The sequence below is a fragment of the Microcaecilia unicolor genome, chromosome 6 (assembly GCF_901765095.1).
Source record: "Microcaecilia unicolor chromosome 6, aMicUni1.1, whole genome shotgun sequence".
Classification (NCBI taxonomy): Eukaryota; Metazoa; Chordata; class Amphibia; order Gymnophiona; family Siphonopidae; genus Microcaecilia; species Microcaecilia unicolor.
Genome location: NC_044036.1, coordinates 87,050,585 through 87,072,064, shown reverse-complemented (window position 1 = coordinate 87,072,064; position 21,480 = coordinate 87,050,585). Strand labels below are relative to the sequence as shown.

General features: G+C 41.6%; 1 protein-coding gene across 1 annotated transcript in view; it reads left to right on the top strand.

Annotated features, from left to right (window-relative positions):
- Nucleotides 1-21,480, top strand: part of COP1 (COP1 E3 ubiquitin ligase) — a 478,504-nt gene that overhangs the window by 432,084 nt on the left and 24,940 nt on the right. Inside the window, exon 19 of the mRNA XM_030205657.1 lies at nucleotides 10,127-10,171. Coding sequence (XP_030061517.1) covers nucleotides 10,127-10,171 — 45 coding nt within the window. The remainder of the gene's footprint in view (nucleotides 1-10,126; nucleotides 10,172-21,480) is intronic.

Below are 21,480 nucleotides of genomic sequence, written 5' to 3'. Positions count from 1 at the left end.
TGCCAGGATGGTCCCCCCTCCTGCAAGGTGCCCCCTCCCTGTCTCCCTGCCATGTGTAAGTGTGTATTTGTGAGAGAGTGAGTGTGTGTGAGTGTGGTAATGAGTGTGTGTGGGAATGAGAGTGAGTGTGAAAATGAGTGTGTGGGCAGGATGGGCCCCCCTCCCTCAGATGTGGCCCCCCTCCCTCTCCTCCTGCCAGGTGCAAGTGTATGTTTGTGAGTGTGAGAGAGTGAGACTGTGTGCGAGTGTCTTTGTGAGAGAGTGTGTGTATGGGAATGTGAGTGTGTGTAAGAATGAGAGTGTGTGCCAGGGTGGCCCCCGTCCGCCAGGGTGGCCCCCTCCCTGCCAGGTGCAAGTGTGTGTTTGTGACAGAGAGAGAGAGTGTGTGTGGGGGAATGAGCGTGTGTGCCAGGGTGGGGCGCCTCCTCCCCTCCCCCTCCCAGATTTGTGTGTGTTAGTGAGAGAGAGAGTGAGTGTGTGTGAGTGAGTGTGTTTGTGAGAGAGAGAGAGAGAGTGTGTGTATGAAGGAGAGTGTGTGCCAGATGAAGGTGAGTGTGTGCCAGGGTGGCCTCCCTCCCTCATTGCCTGCTTCCCTGCCAGGGGCCCACCTCCCTCTCTCCCCACCTCCTCCTCCTCCAGCCCTCCCTGCCACTTGATCCCGTTCTTCGGTACTCCTCCCCCTGCCTGCTAGCACTGATGTTTACCTCCTCCTCTTCTGTCCCTCCCTGCCTCTTGATCGGCGATCTTCGTGACTCCTCCCCCTACCTGGTACACACCCACCTTCTCCTCCTCCGGGCCGCCCTGCCACTTGATGTTGTATCTTTGGTACTCCTAGGGCTGGCGCTATAAAAAGAAGCGCTCAGCTGTCCTGAGCGCTAACTACAAAAAATGTTTAAGAAAATGTAAAAACGCGGCACCGCAGGCAGCCTTGAGGCATTGGCTGCTGGCTGTGCAGGCTCCTCCCGTCTCTTATGTCACTGCCCCAGGAGCGACGTAGGGGCAGTGACGTAAGAGACGGGCGGAGCCGGCACAGCCAGCAAACAATGGCTCAAGGCTGCCTGCGGTGCTGTGGTTTTTTTTTTTTTTTTTACTTTTTTTGTTGTTTGCGCTCAGGTTAGTCAGCTGCTTGGGGTTTTTTTTGTAGCACCGGCCCTGCTACTGAACATGAAAAGCAGCAGTGGCCGGCAATGGGGGCTGGCGCGGTGGAGGAAAAGTGGGCTGGCAGGGCCCTTCTAGGGCCGGCCGTGGCTACGCCCCTGGCAGCAGTCTTGAGCGATTCTACTCCTCCCCCTACCTGGGTTGTTGTTTGCTGGGGGGGGGGGGGTGTTACGTGTGTTTGCGGTGGCAACCTGGAGCGATTCTATTCCTCCCATGCCTGGGTTAGTGTTTGCTGGGGTGTGGCGTTCAGTGTGTTTGCGGTGTCAACCTTGGGGGGGGGGGTGTTTTGGTGACGGGCGGCGACTTTGGTGGGTGGGGGACGTGCTGGGAGGTTTTGTTCCGTGTGTTAGCGGTGGCAACCTTGGGGGAGGGGGGTGTTTTGGTGACGGTCGGCGACTTTGGGGTGTGGGGGAAGTTGGGAAGGGCGGATAGTGTGTTTCCAACCTTCTAATGGGACGTCATTTTAGGTTGAGCGCTGTTATTTGCTGAGTGTCATTGCTCCGCCCTCGACGTCAATACGTTTGACACGTGGGCGGGGCAGACATTCATGGAGCAAAAAAGTGGTCTCAGCCGCCTCACTTTAGAACGTTGGGAAAGTGAGGCTTCATTAGAATGTTGGAGGTGCGTTTTATATAGAGAGATTAGGGAAAAGTTAGTAGAAATTCAGGGCTGTCCTAAAATCTTTCTCCTTGAATTGAGTAACTTGGTACCTCTGAAGTACAAAAGTATTTAAAAAAAAAAAAAAAAAAAGTAACATAACCCCATATCTTATAGGAAAATTAAGAGAAGACAAACCTAACAATGTTTCATTTCATGAATGTACATTATCTTCAAGGTTCGCGGCTTACACTCATAAAGAAGTTGTTTCAATTGTACAGTTATTTAAAAGAAAAGAGTGGATCAGAGCGATGTTATACTTTTATTAGTTCAAAGTTCAAAAAAATATACTGTTGCAACACGCAAACCTCCATACAGAAGGAGGTAGACAACATATCATTGAGCTGAGTAGCAAACTGATGAATTGCAGTGTATACATGAGGAAGAGACAATTTTTCTCCCCAAGTCTTGCTAAGTACCATCATATGGTAACCCTATTGTATTAAAACTCCACCAAATCTACAGTAGAAGTATGGTATAAAGTAGAAGGGATATATAGTGGCCATATGTTTCCAAGGTTAAAAAGATGGTTGTAGCAATAGTCCAAAACCTTCAGAAGAAGATAACTTCCCTGATATAGCAGTAGGCCAAGGTGAACATGTTCATGTACCCACTGAAACAGCAGATAAACCACAGAAACTAGTGAAAAAGTTAAGAGCACTAAAACTGGTGCACTCCAGAAGATAAAAGGGGAGATAATGTACCACAACTGTTGTGCTACAAACCGTGTATTTCATTAAAGAGGCTACACAAAGAAGCTCACCAAAAAAACAAAAGAGGAAAAATATTAAAGGAAAAGCTATAAAAGGTAGCTGCAGAGTTAGCTCAAGGCGTGATGTCACTCTGAGGCAATTTTTGCTTTTGAGCCCCCCCCCCCCCCCCCCCCCCCCAACCTGCCCCATTGTTGGGACAATATTGCAGCATAAGCTGTACAAAAAAAAGGGTACATTTTCAGCCATAAATTTTTAAATTTAGCCCTGTAAGTTACTGGTAGCCAGTGTGGTTTTTGCAGGAAGGGTGTGATGTCGTGCAAATATTTTATTTTAAAAATGTATATCCTCCCCTCTTAACCAAGGTGGGTCACAATTACACATAGATAATTAGTGTACACATACAATCAATATCAATCCTAATACTATTGCATCCCATAATAGATAGTTTCATCTGTCAAGTGATGCATTTATTTATTTATTTATTACATTTGAATCCCACATTTTCCCACCTATTTGCAGGCTCAGTGTGGCTTACATAGTACCTTAGTGGTGATCGCCAGTTTCGGTAGAACAAATACAAGTGATATAGTAGTAGAGTAAAAGTTCATGTGTGACAGACACATTGGGGAATCATAAGGAGGAGGTTAAGTTATGTCCAGTATGAGCTTTGGTTTCGTTATGCTGCAGGGTTCAGGCGTTTAAGTTGGATCGTTAGGGTATGCCTTTTTGAGCAGGTTGGTCTTCAGTAATTTCCGGAAGCTTAGGTGGTCATACTAAACAGTAAACATTTTCAAAATTATCAAAAAAACTTACTCCTTCCAATGTAAACATTTACAATACTCAGCAGAGATTTCTGCAATTTTGTAAACTGTTGTATATTTGTACAGCATCGTAGGTAGCCAGGGAGCTTGTTCCATAATTCAAATACTGCCAAAGAAAGAGCATGGTTCCGGTCTCAGCGCCTGTCTCGGCATATATATTTTCAATATATCAATGAAATACCTAGAGACGTCGGCATTTATACTCTTATAAACCAACTAAAGGACTTTAAGAGTCACCCTTTGTGTAACTGGCAACCAATGCAATACCTTTAATAGAGAGGTAATATGTGCTGTAATCAGCCACATTCTGGACAATTTGCAGGGCCTGGGCTCTAGCAGATGATATCCCTAAATACATAGGATTGCAATGATCCAGTCAACACCAAGCTCTGCACTACTGTCTGCAAATCTAATGCAGGCATCATATTTTTCAATCTACTTAAAAGATGAATTTCACAAAAATATGTTGATATTACTTGATTGATCTGATTTTACACTGTAAGAATGGAGTATAACACCAAGATTATGTAAACAAGATTTCACAGTTAGTGTCACTCCTTAATATGTCAACATAGAAGCTAATGTAGAATCCAAAGCCCTTCCAATATACATAATCTCATAATGCAGAAAAATATATAAATCCCTCCTCCCCCAACAAACATCATTATTTATATACTGCTGCCTTGCTTAATTCTGCATTTGATGTTAAATTTGAAATGCAAATACAAATTAAAAAAAACGTATTTGTTAGTATCTGTCTTTTTTTTACTTAAGTAATGGGAAAGGAGGGCACACTGCTAGAAGACAAGAGTTGTGTTCTGAACTAAAATGCTATCATTCTTCCTCTCCAGTGGTGTGTTATAGAACTTGTAGAAAGCACAATAAAATTAAAAACATAAGCCAGGGGGAAAATAAATCACAGCTTTCTTGTAAATAGCATTTTTATCCTACAAACACAAAGTGCATTTTGTCATTTATTGATCTTTTAAAAATTGTTGTTTGGGGGTATTTTTAAACTTGACATGCAGGCATCCAGTCCTTGCTGTTTGCAGGAGTGTATGTTGTACCCCTGGGGTTTATTTCAAACATGAATATTCTGATAACTTCATTTAATCAGTATGTGTCAAGTGATTGAATAATTGAGACATTTCTGAAAGGGAAATGCATTGTTTCTCTTATTCTAAATAGATGTCTATATTTTGTAGCTTGCTGCTTAAAGTGCTGTGCATTCTACCTAAACATTTTCAAACTAGATGGATAAGTTGAAAGGAAAATCACCCCACTGTAAAAGAAACTAGATCTCCAGCCTCTCATAGTTTAGTTCATGCCCTCACCTGAGTAATATTACTATTAAATACATGAGCATGTGTACCCCCCCAGGCATTATATGCATAAACATAAAAGATTTGTAAGGTAGAATAGTTAAGTATAATTTTATTTCTGTATTAAAAGAAAGCTATATACCAATTACTAGTATTCTGTCAAGAATGTTTCCCAATGGATTCATTTTGTGCATACCATGACAGTAATGAACCTCATTCCTAAGACAGGGTATATGGAATATGATATTGGTCTCTAAAGTTTACTGATAGCCATGCTGTGTCAGAAGACAAAAAGCTGTTCTAGAGGTGGCACTACAAACAAGCCTTCAGAGAAGCTAAGAGGGGATTTTTATTTTTTTATTTTTTTAATACAAGAGGAGAAACAGCTTGAAGAGGAAGGGAATGAAACAGGATAATGGGAAAGGCAGGTCTTCAAGATTGGCTACAACAAGATTGGAGGAGAGTGTGTATTTTGGGAAGATGGTCTTGTGGGGGAGTAGTACACTATTGGGCTTATTTTCGAAAGAGAAGGACGCCCATCTTTCGACATAAATCGGAAGATGGATGTCCTTCTCCCAGGGTCATCCAAATCGGTATAATCGAAAGCCGATTTTGGACATCCCCAACTGTACTCTGTCGCAGGGATGGCCAAAGTTCAAGAGGGCATGTCGGAGGCGTAGGCAAGGCGGGACTTAGGCATGCCTAACACTTTGACATCCTTGATCCATAATGGAAAAAAAGGAGATCCCTGACGAGCACTTGGACATTTTCACCCGGACCTGTTTTTATTATGACTAAGGCATAAAAAGGTGCCTGAACTTACCAGATGACCACTGGAGAGAATCGGGGATGACCTCCCATTACTCCCCCAGTGGTCACTAACTCCGTCCCACCCTCAAAAAAAATTCTTAAAAAATATTTCATACCAGCCTCTATGCCAGCCTCAGATGTCATACTCAGGTCCATGACAGCAGTATGCAGGTCCCTGGAGCAGTTTTAGTGGGTGAGTGCATTCAGACAGGCGGACCCAGGCCCCCCCCCCCCCCCTACCTGTTACGTTTTGTGGAGGAAAGAGCAAGCCCTCCAAAACCCACCACAAACCCACTGTACCCATGTCTAGGTGCCCCCCTTCACCCGAAATCAGTTTGTTGTGTTTTGTTGCTATATGTTATTTCGCTGTTGTGGCTGCTTTTGGCACTATCTGCTCTCCTGCCCATAAAAGATGATGATGTCACCAGATTATTTTAAAATACATTAGTGTTTTATTGGACAACTCGGATTACTTGGAGAAAGCTAATGCTTCACACCTACTATAAATAGGTTTTCTCTCACATCATAGCACAGAAACACCTTTGCTGGGACTCACAAGCTAAGTCAGGTGTTTCTGAATGAAGGAACAGTAGTTTTTCTCATATCTTCAGACCTGTCAGCAGCCTTTGACCTAGTAGACCACTCTCTGCTCCTTCTTTGTGATCTTTGACATAGAAGGATCAGTCTTGTAATGATTCTCCTCCTGTTTAGGAGGTAGAACTGTATCAGTGTATTGGGACATCACCATCTGCCAGTTTGCTGCTTCCTTGCTGCAATCCGCAATTGTGGGATTGTGGTAAAGGAAATCTCAGAGGAGTGGTCGGAGAGAGTTTGCATGGGAGATATGTATTCCTTTTTGGAACTCTTTATCTCATTTGGCCCACAGTAGAGTGTTAAACGCATAATTTACATCTCTTGCTTATATGGTTACGGGGGAGAGTCAGGTGGGGGGAGGGTGCAAGAAGGGGGATAAGTTTTGTGGTGGGAGCAGCTCGGATTATTATATTGAAAGTATATTGAAATCTTTTTGTGTGTGCTTTGCACGAGTTGTATCCTGTTTTTTTTTTTTTTTTAATAAAAATGATTTTGAAAAAAAACATTCAAAAAGTAATTAAAAATGAGAGACAAAAAGTCTTGATTACTTAAGTTGTCACACCCTTTGCTAAAGGAAACCCTAGTTATATATCTGAATATTTCCTAGCCTAGTGGTTAAAACAGCGACCCAAGAACCTGGGGAATTGGGTTTGATTCCCATTGCAGTTCTTTCTTACTCTGGGCAAGTCACTTAGTCCTTCAATGCCCCAGGTATAAAATAAGTATCTGTACATAATACATAATCTGCTTTGATTGTAACCACAGAAAGGCAGTTTATCAAATCCCATCCCCTAATAAGTAAAGGGTTGTGGATTTGATATCCCACCTTTCTGTGGTACAATCAAAGCAGTTTACATATACGCAGGTAGTTTCTCTGTCGTTTGTGGGTTTACAATCTAAGGGGTCCTTTTACTAAGCTGCGTAGGTGCCTATGTGTGTCAGTTTTGAGCTACCGCCCGGCTACCATGTGGCCCAGGCAGTAATTTTATTTTTTTGCACAAGTCCACTAAGTGCGCCGGAAAATATATTTTATTTTCTGGCACGTGATGCTAACCATGCGGTAATCGGCATTGTACGCATGTAGACTATTACTGCCCAGTTAGCGAGTGAGACCTTACCGCTATGTCAGTGGGTGGCGATATGGTCTCTATTTTGCCGTATGTCTATTTTCGCGCCCCCCCCCCCCCCCCAAAAAAAAGGCCTTTTTGCAGCTTCACTGAAAATGGACCTGCGCACATCCAGTACACGATCTACCTCAGCACAGGCTACTTTTTGGCGCACCATAGTAAAAGGATCCCTAAGTTTTGTACCTGGTGCAAAGGAGGGTTAAGTGACTTGCTCAGGGTCACAAGGAACTGCAGTGGGAATTGAACACAGTTCACCAGGTTTTCAGCCCACTGCACTGACCATTAGGCTACACCAGGGTTTCCCAATTTTTTCAAGCCAAGTACCCCCTAAGTCGCACACCATGTACTCCCTGGGGAGGTCTCATGTACCCCTTGGGGTATGCATACCACGTATTGGGAAACTATGCACTATACCATAGAACCCACCCATGTCTAATCAAAGTATTTGAGCTGATTCAGTTTTGTCTGGATGAGGAATCAAACTATTTTTGTTGTATGATGTGAATGTGAATCAAACATTTGGCATGTTTAGACAGCCAAAGCATCTTGATGCTTCATCCAGAAGTATTTGAATTAGCTACTATTGTGATTGGACATGTGAGCTCTACTTAATTTACTGTGGACCTTGTTAAGGCAATATTTTGAAAAAGTGTCTAATTTGAGTTTGCTATGGCAAAGGCAGAGGCATAAAGATTTATAAAATCAAGGTTCTTTTGGCTTCTTATTCATTGAATTGTTTTATTTTATTGTACACCACTTAGATATGCAACAGCAGTACAAGCGGTTTATTAAGTTCAATAAATGGGTGAATGAATTATAGATATACCGTATTTTTTGGACTATAAGATGCACCGGACCATAAGACGCACCTAGGTTTTAGAGGAGGGAAATAGGAAAAAAAAAATTTTCCTTTTTCCCTCCTCTAAAACCTAGGTGCTCCGGTGCGTCTTGTCCGAGTTTTGGATCGCCGTCCCCTACTTACGCGATGCCATGTTCCCTGGTGGTCTAGTGACGTCGGGGCAGGAAAGAGCCCCCTCTTTCCTGCCCATCGCGCTGCTCTCCGTGCTCCTGACTGCTTCCTGACGGTCCTCGACGAGATTCAAAATGGCCGCCGAGAATCTCGGCGGCCATTTTGAATATCGCCGAGACCGTCAGGAAGCAGTCAGGAGCACGGAGAGCAGCGCGATGGGCAGGAAAGAGGGGGCTCTTTCCTGCCCCGACGTCACTAGACCACCAGGGAACATGGCATCACGTAAGTAGGGGCCGGCGATCCAAAACTCGCTACCTTCAGACTATAAGACGCACCCCCCATTTTCCTCCAAATTTTGGGGGAAAAAAAGTGCGTCTTATAGTCCGAAAAATATGGTATTCAAAAGTAATTTTTTATTTTGAAATTGTAGAGTATGTTTAGATAGGTGAAACAGATTAATACATTTTGAATCACAGTAGATAACAGAAACTGAAGAATGCACAAGCATGTGAAGACTTCTTACAAGGCCTATACTTTTGAATTAAGTGAAATGGTCATGTAATTTATGTAAAAACAAGTATCACATGCAACTAGTTTGTTTTTAGATATGAAATATTAAAGTATGTGATGATAATGGTAGTTGGTCAAAGGCTATGTTATCCAATATTCTATTCAATTTTACTTGAAAATTTTTTTTAAAAAGGTTAGCTTTTTAACATTCAAAATATAACTTGGAATAAAATAGTTCCTTTTAAATTCTGACTCTGGGCTTGTGTGTTGTGGATTTTGATCATCTGTGGTGATAATATACTAGTTTTAACAAAATTGCATTTCTCGAATCAACTAGAAATTATGCTTTCTTTCTTGCACCACATATCTGAAATAATCTCCCACTTACATTATGTAGCAATACTTAAACAGTTTAAAGCAGAGCTTAAGACCTGACTTTTCATATAAGGTTTTGCCGTCTACCCCTTCTCTTCCTGTCCTTGTTTTGTCATCTGTCTTATCTTCTTAACCTTGTTCATTTCTGTGGTTATTTAGTCTTTGTCATGTGAATGCCCTTTCCTATCAAACAATGGAGTTCCTTTCCCTCTTTATCTGTGCTGTAGATTGTACACCGCTTTGCCCTGCCCAGTCAGTTTAAGTGGTATAGCAAGTTTTAATAACCTATAAACTGTAAGAAGCAGCTTAGATCCTTGAGGTGTGAGAAAAGAAAGATGTATGTTGAAGATCTAAGAATTGACCTTTTCTGGTTTTATATAATCCTAACTCAACTTCAACATAGATAAGCTCAGTTATTTATTTTAAAATTACTTTTATTAGGTACTGCAATAATTGTATTGAGCAGTTGCTTCTTAAAAGATCAAACAGTTTTGTTTTATATATTTGTTTATTAGGTTCATGATACATCCAGCTTCCACAGTAAAATCAAAGTGGTTTACAACAAATATAATTAAAGAAAGAAAACTCTATAAAATAACATGAAAGCCTAATAGGAAAGTAAGGGGGAAGACTACCAAAGGTGATGGGACGGAAATAGAAGGAGGTAATGGAGGGAGAAAGGGGGAGAGGAGGGATGCTGGTAAGTATGGTAGAAGGGTGCTGATGAATCCATATGCTAGAAGAGTGCTGATAAATCCATATGCTGTGTGTGGGGTATGTTCTGTTGCACACTACATGGCAGTACAAAACTGATAATTAGAGAAGAGTATTTGCCTGATGTTTTGCAGAAAGGCAAAAAAAAAAAAAAAGCTCTGCAAAGATGAGGCAAACTAAGAAATATGACTACATTTGAAATGTCTTATCTTTGTCACCATCTTACTCCAAAAATTGTAATGCAGCTCATTACTGTTTCTGTTCCTCTACCACCCTCCCTTTTATTCCCTGATTGCCAAAAGGGCAGATTTTCAGTGTAATTTTTAATATATTTTTCATGTTTTTTGTTTTACAGGAGTCCAATGTACTGATAGCTGCTAACAGTCAGGGGACAATTAAGGTAAGTTATTTCTTACCCTTCCCGTCTTTAAAGACATGGACCAGTCATTAGTGAATGTCCCAAGAAACAGGTAGGCAAGCAGTCTGCTAAGTCCCAAAGGAAGGAATTTTTAGCAACATACATGGTGAAAGTTAGATAACATCTTTAAAAGAATGTATTGGTTGATCAAGTTAAAATAGCACCCAACATGTTCATGTTTCATCCTGTATGGGTTGCATCAGGGGCACAAACTTAACTGTAAAACATAATTCAAAAATAATAATTGTCAGAAAAACTAGTGTCAGAAAAAACACAGACATTTAACATTCAAAATAATCTATAATAGCACTAAATTTCTACATTCAAAAATTATTAAAGGATTTACAACCATAGAATGGATGAATAATAAAATCATAGTTCTATATGCATAATAAAAATAAATCATAAACATGAAATCATAAAACACATACCCGATTTAGATATCTGAGACCTTTCACTCCTCCTGGGTCAAAGCCCTAGCTCAACAGCCCAGAGATACTAACTGGGTTCCCAAGTATCTTTGTTATAGGACAGAGAAATTCATTAACAGTTTTCAGTAAAGCTGTATAGTTTTCTATATACACAGGCTATGTAATCAAATTATTCTTGCATACTTTCTTAAATACAAATGCACTATCAGGCTTATTTTCGAAAGAGAAGGACGCCCATCTTTTGACACAAATCGGAAGATGGGTGTCCTCACAGGGTCGCCCAAATCGGCATAATCAAAAGCCGATTTTGGGCGTTCTCAACTGCTTTCTGTCACAGGGACGACCAAAGTTCCCGGGGGCGTGTCGGAGGCATAGCAAAGGCAGAACTTGGGCGTGCCTAACACATGGGTGTCCCTGACGTGCATTTGGATGACTTTACCTGGTCCAGTTTTTCTTACAACCAAGGCTCAAAAAGGTGCCCGAACTGACCAGATGACCACCAGAGGTGGTCACTAATCCCCTCCCACCCTTAAAATAGAACTTTAAAAATATTTTGTGCCAGCCTCAAATGTCATACTCAGGTACATCGCAGCAGTATGCAGGTCCCTGGAGCAGTTTTAGTAGGTGCAGTGCACATCGGGCAGGCGGACCCCCCCCACCTGTTACACTTGTGGTAAATGTGAGCCCTCCAAAACCCACCAGAAACCCACTGTACCCACATGTAGGTGCCCCCCTTCACCCTTTAGGGCTATGGTAGTAGTGTACAGTTGTGAGGAGTGGGTTTTGGGGGGCTCAGCATACAAGGTAAGAGAGCTGTGTACCTGAGAGCAATTTCTGAAGTCCACTACAGTGCCCCCTAGGGTGCCCGGTTGGTGTCCTGGCATGTGAGGGGGACCAGTGCACTACGAATGCTGACTCCTCCCATGACCAAAGGGTTTGCATTTGGTTGTTTCTCAGATGGGCATCCTTAGTTTCCATTATCGCCGAGAATCAGAAACGACCATCTCTAGGGACGACCTAAATGTCAAGATTTGGGCGTCCCCGACCGTATTATCGAAACAAGATGGGCGTCCATCTTTCGTTTCGATAATAAGGGGTTTCCTGCCCCTTTGCCGGGACGTCCTGCAAGGATGTCCTCAGGAAAATTTGTTTGCCCCTTTCGATTATGCCCCTGTATGTGTGCCTATCCTGGTAGGCAAGCAATATATACACCACCTCTATTTTCTGCCTTGGTAAAACATCACATATTTGCTAATATGAATTTGGCAAGCCTCTGAGATAGTAATATCCCACATTTATGCCTTATGAGCCAAATTATCTTTATCTTAACTCTAGGAGTGTTTATTTGCCCATATGCAACTTGTAATTTTGCAATTCAGTTCCCTAAACAGTATCCTGGAAATTGGACAACAAATGTGCTGAAATTGGTACAGGGGCTCAAGTAGAGCAGTTTAAGAGTGTTTTGCACATTCTTTATAGGCTGTTTTTTTCTTTATAGGCTGTTTTTTTTTTTATTTTAGCAATTATTAATTAATATTTTAGCAATAATTAATAATTATCCCTACCTTCCTAGTTATCTGGATTACAAGGTATTATTCACATAAATTACTTTGAAACGGGATAAATATGAGGGAAATCATTCAGACTTTTCACAGTGCAGGCAGGCATAAATTTATAGGTCTCTAAAAATTTTTAAGATGGCAGGTCCTGAGTTTTTTCATTGAAGTGAAGAATAATGTTTGCATATAAATATCTTATTTTCATATTCAACAACTACAGGAAGTTCAAAACGTAGTTGTGAAAGATTTAAGTAATTTAAGACGAAAAGCGGAAATAATGGAAAATTTTTCCAGAAGTAACAACCTTCGATTTCTTAATTTTCCTTATTTGAACACTATAGCTCCTAAAGAGATGTTAAAGTTATACTTTAAAGAAACTCTTCAAATAAAGGAAGAGGACATGCCTCCTCTGGCACAAGTATTTTATATTCCATCTAGGAACTTACAACAACTAGAAACCCAACCTTTGGATGTATCAGCTCTATTAGAGCTTTCGGACACTGAACAAGTAACACCTGCTACTTTGATAGTTACGGTAGTTTTATCTCCGGATAAAACTTGGATATTAAGATTATTCTATAAAAATTCGGCAAAACTTTTTAAAGACTTAAAGATCAGCATCTTTCCGGATGTATCAAGGGAAACACAGCTGCGCCGGAAGAAATTTCTACAGAAGAAACAAGAAGTGCTCACTTTGGGGGCAACATTTTTCCTTAAATTCCCTTGCAAATGCTTAGTCACCTACCAAACCGAAAAGTTTGCGTTTTTTGATCCTATTCAACTTGAGACTTTTATAACATCTAAAAGGACAGTTGGAACTAGTTTTCCAACTAGTAATAATGTTCAATAGTAATATAATAACGGCTAGATACGTCTATTCACTCTCTTTAAATGTTAATTGCCTGTTTATTTGCTTCAACTTATTTGTATTTTTGAACTCCCTTATGGTGGACTTGTATTGATTAGAGGAATATTTATGATGAAAATAGATTTTCCTGAATTTTTGTAACCTCTAAATTTCAATTTTTCTTTGAACAAGTTCTTATGCTTGTAAAACTGAAATTTATAAATAAAAAATTTAAAAAAAAAATAAATACCTTATTTTCAGTGATGCCTATTCTGATGCTGTCAGCCTTATGGGTCTATTATCTTTTAAGCAAGTGGTTCAATCACTGAATTTCAAAATGATCAGGGTGAAATCTTATGGAAATTACCCCTCCCCAGACACAGTCGAAGAGTTTGCTTAATATTGTAGATGCTTAAGCACCCACAGAGCTGGCTCCTATGCTGAGTTTAACAGAGAGAGGGAGAACACCCCTACCTAATAACTCTAAGCAGAACAATTTTTATGACCGGGGGAGAGGTGCAAAGAAAACAATTACTGCCCATTTTCCTCCATGCTGTGATGCCATTGGGGGGGAAGGAGGCAAAATGTTGGTCAGTCCATGGCCTTGATGGCTACCCCATTCTGCTGCTTTTTCTTCTAGGAACAGGAAATGTTGTTGAGATTGATCCATTAGCTGCTACTCTGGCTTTAGTATTATAATATCTTAATCCACATCATTATGGTTTCTGGAAATTGGCATTAAGGATAGCAGACATAAAGGGCTAGTTCACCCTGTCAAATGCTTTCTGTCCATCCAGGGTCATCACCAGGCATGATGTATTGTATTTGTCTGCCTATCCGTGATTGATTATATCCTCTGAATATTAAAAATAAACAGTCTGCTTTAGTGAATCCCATGTGGTCTGATTAAGCCTGGTCAGTTGTAGAAAAAATTTTTTTTTTTTAAATTTGATGTTTGAGTCAACAACAGTGCACTTAGAGGCACAATCACATACAGATTCCTAATAAATAATGAAGATTGCCAAGATATTGAAATATCCAACAGTTATTCAGTATCCCAAACAGAAGTCAGTTCTCTTGTTAACATAGCAACATAGTAGATGACAGTAGATAAAGACCTGTACGGTCCATCCAGTCTGCCCAACAAGGTAAACCCCGTTACATATAATATGATACTTCATATGTATACCTGATATTGATTTGTCCATACCATTTACAGGGCACAGAGCATAGAAGTCTGCCCAGCACTGTCCTTGTTCTAAATTTCTAAAGTTGTCAACGCCCCTGAAAAGCTCCACTGCAGCCCATCCAAATCTATTCAGCCACGATCACGGCATAGACCGTAGAACTCTTGCCCAGCACTGGCTTTGCTTCGCAATTAGTGGTGTTGCTATCTAATCTCCACTAAGCTTCTTTGGATCCGTTCCTTCCAGACAGGATTCCTTTGTGTTTATCCTACACATTTTTGAATTCCATTACTGTTTGACTCTCCACCACCACCTGCAGAAGGGCATTCCAGGTACCTACCCACCCTCTCAGTGAAAAAATACTTCCTGACATTATTCCTCATTCTGCCCCCTTTCAACCTCAATTAGTGTCCTCTAGTTTTACCACCTTCCCATATCTGAAAAATGTTTGTCTGCAGATTTATACCTTTCAAAAATTTGAACATCTATATCATATCAGCCTGATTTCTCCTTTCCTCCAGGGTATACATGTTCATGACAGCAAGTCCTCTCCTCGTACGTCTAGCTGTACAAACCCCATATCATTTGTTGCTTTCTGTGATCCACTTCAAATCTTGATACATCCTTCAAACCTGAACACAATACTTACATCACCAATGACTTACAGTATATAAGGGCATCAACACCTCCTTTCTTCTGCTGGTTATACCCCTTTGTATGCAGCCTAGCTTCCTTTGGGCCACAGCCACCGCCTTGTCGCATTGTTTCGTCACCTTGAGATCCTTGGGCACCATCACCCCCAGGTTCCTCTCCTGAGGCAAACTTAACAATCTCTCCCCACCTGTCTGGTACATCTCTTTTGGATTTCTGCACCCCAAGCAGTGGCGTAGCCAGACCTGACATTTTGGGTGGGCCCAGAGCTAATATGGGTGGGCATTATGTATATAGGTATGAGTAGTGTTTCATGGGATATTACAATATAATGCCTTAGAGTGCAGTTGATGAAGGATAAGTAAATAATCTGCCCAACAGTTGTCATGTGTCATCATAAACTGCGTACATACTTCATGGAACACCACCATTTTAAAATTTATTTAAAAAATTTCTATCCTGCACTAACCCACAATTCTAGGCAATTACTAGACAAACAGCACTTAAACTTGACCAGACATAAGTCTACTATAATGGCAAACACCTCAACACACATCACAGTATCCTGCAAAATAATTATAGCAATGGCACATATACAACAAACGTAAATGCCTGATTAAACTGTGTTAAAATCACCTTTTTTAAAACTTTAGATAAAAATGGCAATTGGACACTGGCCTAAAAATATTTGGCAGATCTGTCATAGTCCACAGCTAAGATGTTTCCTCTTACAGTTTTCAGCTGAAAAAAAGTGTATTCAGATTCTGATAGGACCTCAGTAATAGCAATATTGTCAAAATCCATTCCCTGTCAGATTCTTTGTGAAGTAACATTAAATCTTATGAAGCTTCTTAGAGCCTATGTAGAAAACCTTAACACCATCAATTCTGAACACACAAATATCAACAACAGTACCTTTAAAAAAGCAGCAGTGAATATACACAACAGCAATATATGTCCCATTGGAAAAGCCAGACAAGTCAGATTGATATAGGTCCCCACACAAAGCACATGCCAAAACACAGAACAACTCTCACCGATTACAGAATAAAAGATCAAAAATTAGGAATTGTCCCGTAGCCCAGCATCAGCCCCCGAGATGGCAACTTACCAAGTTCCAGGCTGGAAATTTTGGGGCTGTCCTGCATTTCTGCCCACTCCATTCTGTTGCATTATGGGACTCGAAGCACTCAATGGGCACTACAAATCCCACACTGTTTTCGGATATAATACTACTACTACTTATCATTTCTATAGCGCTACAAGGCATACACAGCGCTGCACACCATACACAAAAAAAAGACAGTCCCTGCTCAAAGAGCTTACAATCTAGATATAAGTTCAAAACCAGGACTGCCCCCAAATCTCCAGCCTGGAACTGGATAACTTGGCATCTCTGCAGCCCTGCCCTTGCCTACCCCTTTTCCCATCCTTCCTTGTATCTCAACATCAGTCCTGTCCTTTCCTTCCCCATCCCCCCATAGCTCAGCATCAGCCCTTCTCTACCTACTCCTCATAGTCTGGAAACAGTCCTGCCCTTCCCTCTCTCTTCCCCCATAGTCTAGCATCCCCTCTTCCCTTCCCAATCACCCACCCCCACCCAGAAGACCACCAACAGGAAATATACAGCTTTTCTTTAAACTGAACATTAAGCACCCAGAAGCCCATCACCATTAAATATAAAACAGTTTTTCTTTTCTTTCTTTCTTTTTTTTTTTTTTTACCTGAGGCCAATGCAGAGAAAGTTTCCTGTAGATTTCAGAGAACTCTACAGCCCGGATCAGTGTGTGCAGTGTGCACGTGGTGCAGTGTTGGGGAGAAGGGGGGGAGTAGACTACTGACTCACTCCTGGTGCCTGGGGCTGGAGGATAATGAGTGCCCAGATTTCCCCAGCTGCTAAGTTCAAAGCAGCACTGGTCTCAGACTTCTGACTTCCTGACTTTGCCACAGGTTTGGGTCCTGGGGGTTGACTGAGACCTGAGCTGTGCAGGATCCATGATCGCACAGCAGGGGCAAACAAACATCAGTGAGTCAGTGACAGTGAACACTAAAAAGAATTGCTTGCTATTGCAGCAGCCAACGGAAGCAGAACAGCTGAGCCCATGGAGGTAAGCACCTTAAGAGCACAGCAGGGAGCGAACTAACAAAGACCCCGATGCCCAACTCCAGAGTCCAGAGCAGAGCAAAGTAGCAAACACACACGGCAGTGCAGCAGGAGGGCTGCTACTTTGCTTGCTGAAGGTCTGTTGTAGCGCTGGTAAATTAAAAAAAAACAACACCAGAGCTGCAGGGCTCAGCTCACAAGATTTGTTTCGCTACTTTCTACACATAGCTGACTGAGCTAAGTGATTGGAGCAGCAGCGATGTGATGTGCAAGGCAGCTGGCACCTGATTGGTGATCACTGAGACTGGGTGGGCCTGAGCCAAAAATGGGTGGGCCTGGGCCCATCCAGGCCCACCCGTAGCTACGCCCCTGACCCCAAGTGCATCACTCTGCACTTCTTCGCATTACATTTTAACTGCCAGACCCTTGACCATCTTTCCAACATTTGGAGATCCCTTCTTATGGTTTCTACTCCCTCCATGGTATTCACACTATTGGCTATCTTCATGTCATCCACAAAAAGGGAAACTTTTCCTTCTAACCCTTCAGCAATGTCTCTTACAAATATATTAAACAGAATTGGCCCCAACACTGACCCCTGAAGCACTCCACCACTTGCTTTCCTTTCCTCCCAGTGGATTTCATTTACTACACCCTCTGTCGCCTTTCGGTCAACCAGTTTCCAGTCTAGTTCACCACTTTAGGTCCTAAGTTCAGTCCTCTCAGTTTATTCATCAGTCTTCTGTGAGGGACTGTTTCAAAGGCTTTGCTGAAAGCGCATGTCCTTCCTCCTGTTCTTTGGTCACCCAGTCAAAGAAATCAATCAGATTAGTTTAGCAGGATTTTCCTTTGGTAAAGCCATGTTGCCTTGGATCCTGCAACCCGTTGGATTCTAGAAAGTCAACTATCCTAAGTTACTTCAGCAGCAACTCCATTATTTTCCTACCACCGACGTGAGGCTTACTGGCCTGTAGTTTCCCACTTCTCTATCTCCAATTTTGTGAAGAGGGACAACATCAGCTCGTCTCCAATCCCATAGAACCTCTCCCGTCTCTAAAATCTCTATTGAAAAATCCTTAAGAGGTCCCGCCAGGACTTCTCTGAGCTCCTTCAGTACCCTGGGATGAATCTCTTCGTGCCCTATAGCTTTGTCTATTTTCAGATTTTCAAACTGTTTATAAACACTTTCTTCCATTAACAGTGCAGTATCCACTCCATTCCCAGATATTCCTTTGGCAACAGACTGTGGTCCTTCTCCAGGATTTTCATCCATGAACATCAGAGAGAAGTATTTGTTTAGCACATTCACTTTATCCTCATTACTCTCCACAAAGCTGCCTGCATCCTTCAGTCTTACAATTCCATTCCTATCTTTTCTCCTTTCCCCAATATATCTGAAAAAGGTCTCATTACCTCTCTTTACATCTGAATGTACTTGAATGTAACTCACCTTGAGCTATTACTGAAAAAGGTGTGAGCAAAATATACATAAATCTTCAGCCATTTTTTTCTTTCACCTGCGCTTTTGCTAGCCATATTTCCCTCTTCACTTCTTTGAGTTTAATCTGGTAATCTTTTCCGTGATCCTCTCATTGCATTTTTCTGTATTTCTTGAACAGAGCCTCTTTTGCCCTTTTTGTTCAGCCACTTGTTTGGAGAACCATATAGGCTTCCTATTTCCTTGTTTTTGTTTACTTTCGTTGTGTAAAGATCAGTTACCATATTTATAGCAGTTTTCAGCTTGTACCACTGCGCTTCCACTTCTGCCATGCCTACCCTCGCCATCAGCTCCCTTCTTCAGGTATTTTCCCATTTTACCAAAATCATTATGCCTGAAATCCAGTACTTTTGAGTTTTATGTGTCCACACTCTGCTTTTGCTCTTATATCAAACCACATCGTGTGATGATCACTATTACCTAGATGGGCACCCACTCACTGGAAACACTTCCTCCATTTGTGAACACAAGATCCAGCATTGACCCTTCCCTCATGGGTTCCATCACCATTTGTCTGAGTAAGGCACTTTTCATAGGCATCCACGATCTCTCTGCTACTTTCAGATTCTGCCGACAGGACATTCCAATCCACATCAGGCAAGTTGAAATCTCACAACAATAGCACCTTCCCTTTTATACCAATCTTCTGTCAGATCCTTGTCCAGCTTTTACATTTGTGCCAGAGATCTGTAGTTAGCACCTGTGTGGCTACAGGTTCAATCTTCTCTTTCCAGGAGGAGCCATATAGCCTCTTCCTTTACCCAGGTTCCCCCGCATTTCAGCTGCTCTGATATTGTTTTACACATACAACGCCACACCTCCACCTCTTCGACCCTCTCTGTCCGTCCTAAAAAGATTATATGCTGGTATGTTCGCATTCCATTCATGGGAATCATTGAACCATGTCTCTGTAATAACAATATCCAAATATTCCTCAAACATCAGATCTTGTAAATCTTGAAGCTTTTTACTTAGTCTGAGCATTTCTGCTCATTGCTTTCCATGTTCTATGTTAGTTTGGATGATTTTCTTTACTTACATGACTTTTGCCTCTGCCATCATGTTTTTTCCTGGGGTGACTTTCTAAGTTCCCTTATTTCCTTTTGTCACTCCCACCTTCTAGTTTAAATGTCTAGAAACATAATGTCTGAATTTGTCCCCAAGGATCCTTTTTCCTGTCACAGAAAGATGTAGCCCATTATTACAGTACAGCCTGTTATTTTTCCATGTACTACCCCATTCTCCTATGTATCTAAAACATTCCTCTTTACACCAAGCTTTGAGCCACTTACTGAATTTCTCTGTTTTATTTAGTCTTTCCTCTCCCTTCCCTTCCCACATGTAGGATATTTCAGAAAAAGCTGCAATCCAAGCCAAAGACGAGTCCCTCCCCAAGCCTCTGGAACACTCTTTGTGCTCTAAGGGGCCCTTTTACTAAGCCGTGTAAACGTTTATGCATGTCCAACGCGCACCTAAATGGAGTTATTGCCCGACTACCACGTGGCTCTTGCAGTAGTTTCATTTTTGGCGCGTGTCCAATACATGCGCCTGAAAAATATTTTTTTTATTTTTGGGCACGCGTGACAGACACGCACCAAGTGGCATTTGGCACGTGTAGGTTATTACCACCCGGTTACCGTGTGAGTCTCTACCGCTAAGTCAATGGCTGGTGGTGAGGTCTCAGACCTAAAATGGACAACGCACATCCATTTTCAGGAAAAAAAAGGCGCGCTAAAAAATGGATTGGTGCGCGACCAAAACCCGCAACTACACTACCGCAAGCCATTTTTCAGCGCACCTATGTAAAAGGACCCTTAAACTTGCTATTGATGGCCAGGTCATTTGTCTTCAAATGGATTACATCATCCAAGTATTAGAATCCTTACTCTTGTCTCTGATCACGTTCAGTATTTGGTTGGTATTTCTAGTGGCTGAGGATCCAGGAATAAATCTATACCAACTAGAAAAAAATCCCAAGGGAGAAACAAAATTGATCAACTACTGGAAAAAGTCAATCCCAAATACTGGAAATTTGGTAATGTGACAAAGGATACAAGATAAATATATAAATTATGTGAGAGAGTTCAAAGGAGAGCTCAGTATAGGCTGCACCTGTAGCCGAGCACAACTTCAGTGAGTCAGGCCGCCAGAAAGCAGCTCACTTGAAAGCTCTATACATCATAAGTTGCTCTCCTACAAGAACTCGCAAATGAAGCTGTGATTAGAAAAGTGCAGAAACCCAAAATTGGTGAAGTTTAAACTAAACACTTGAAAAATTGAGTTCTCTGTCAACATTTTACATCACCAAAGTCCACAAGATGGAAAAAAAAGGGTGAACTTCTTCATAAGCTTGTATATTGAGTGAGGTTAATATATTGAACCTCATTAACTCTAAGCAACACTGGAAGTGAAGAAACAAACACGAGCACACTTATCTGAACTTCGTCTCTCATACACCGTGAGTTTCAAACGTCCTACAGAAATTTCCATTTCAAAAGGTCTTCCAGTTTGTGGAATAAAGATATCCTCCATCTTCAGGACTAAGAATTTTCGGGTTTGCACTGATTTGTCATTGTTTGGGGGATATCTCTTGGATTGTGTTACATTCCTTGCCTCTGGTTCCACATCAGTGCTTCTTTTCTGAGCATCATAATTCTCCAGTGCAGCAAAGGAATTATATAAAGACAAAAGTTGGGAGAGTGAATGCCTGTGTGTCACAAGTCGTAATCTACCAGAGCCTACTATTATTCATTTATTCCTCTGTTGCTTTATTCTCTGTGGCAGTGTTGGTGGTAAATTGGCTGGGAATTGGGTAATCCTGGATGCTTTCTAAGATATAACCAATTCCTTCTTAAGGTTGTTGATTTCATCTTTCTTATCTGATATTTGGAGACATAAGTACATACGTATTGCCATACTGGGACAGGCCAAAGGTCCATCAAGCCCAGCATCCTGTTTCCAACAGTGGCCAATCCAGGTCACAAATACCTGGCAAGATCCCAAAAATGTTCAAT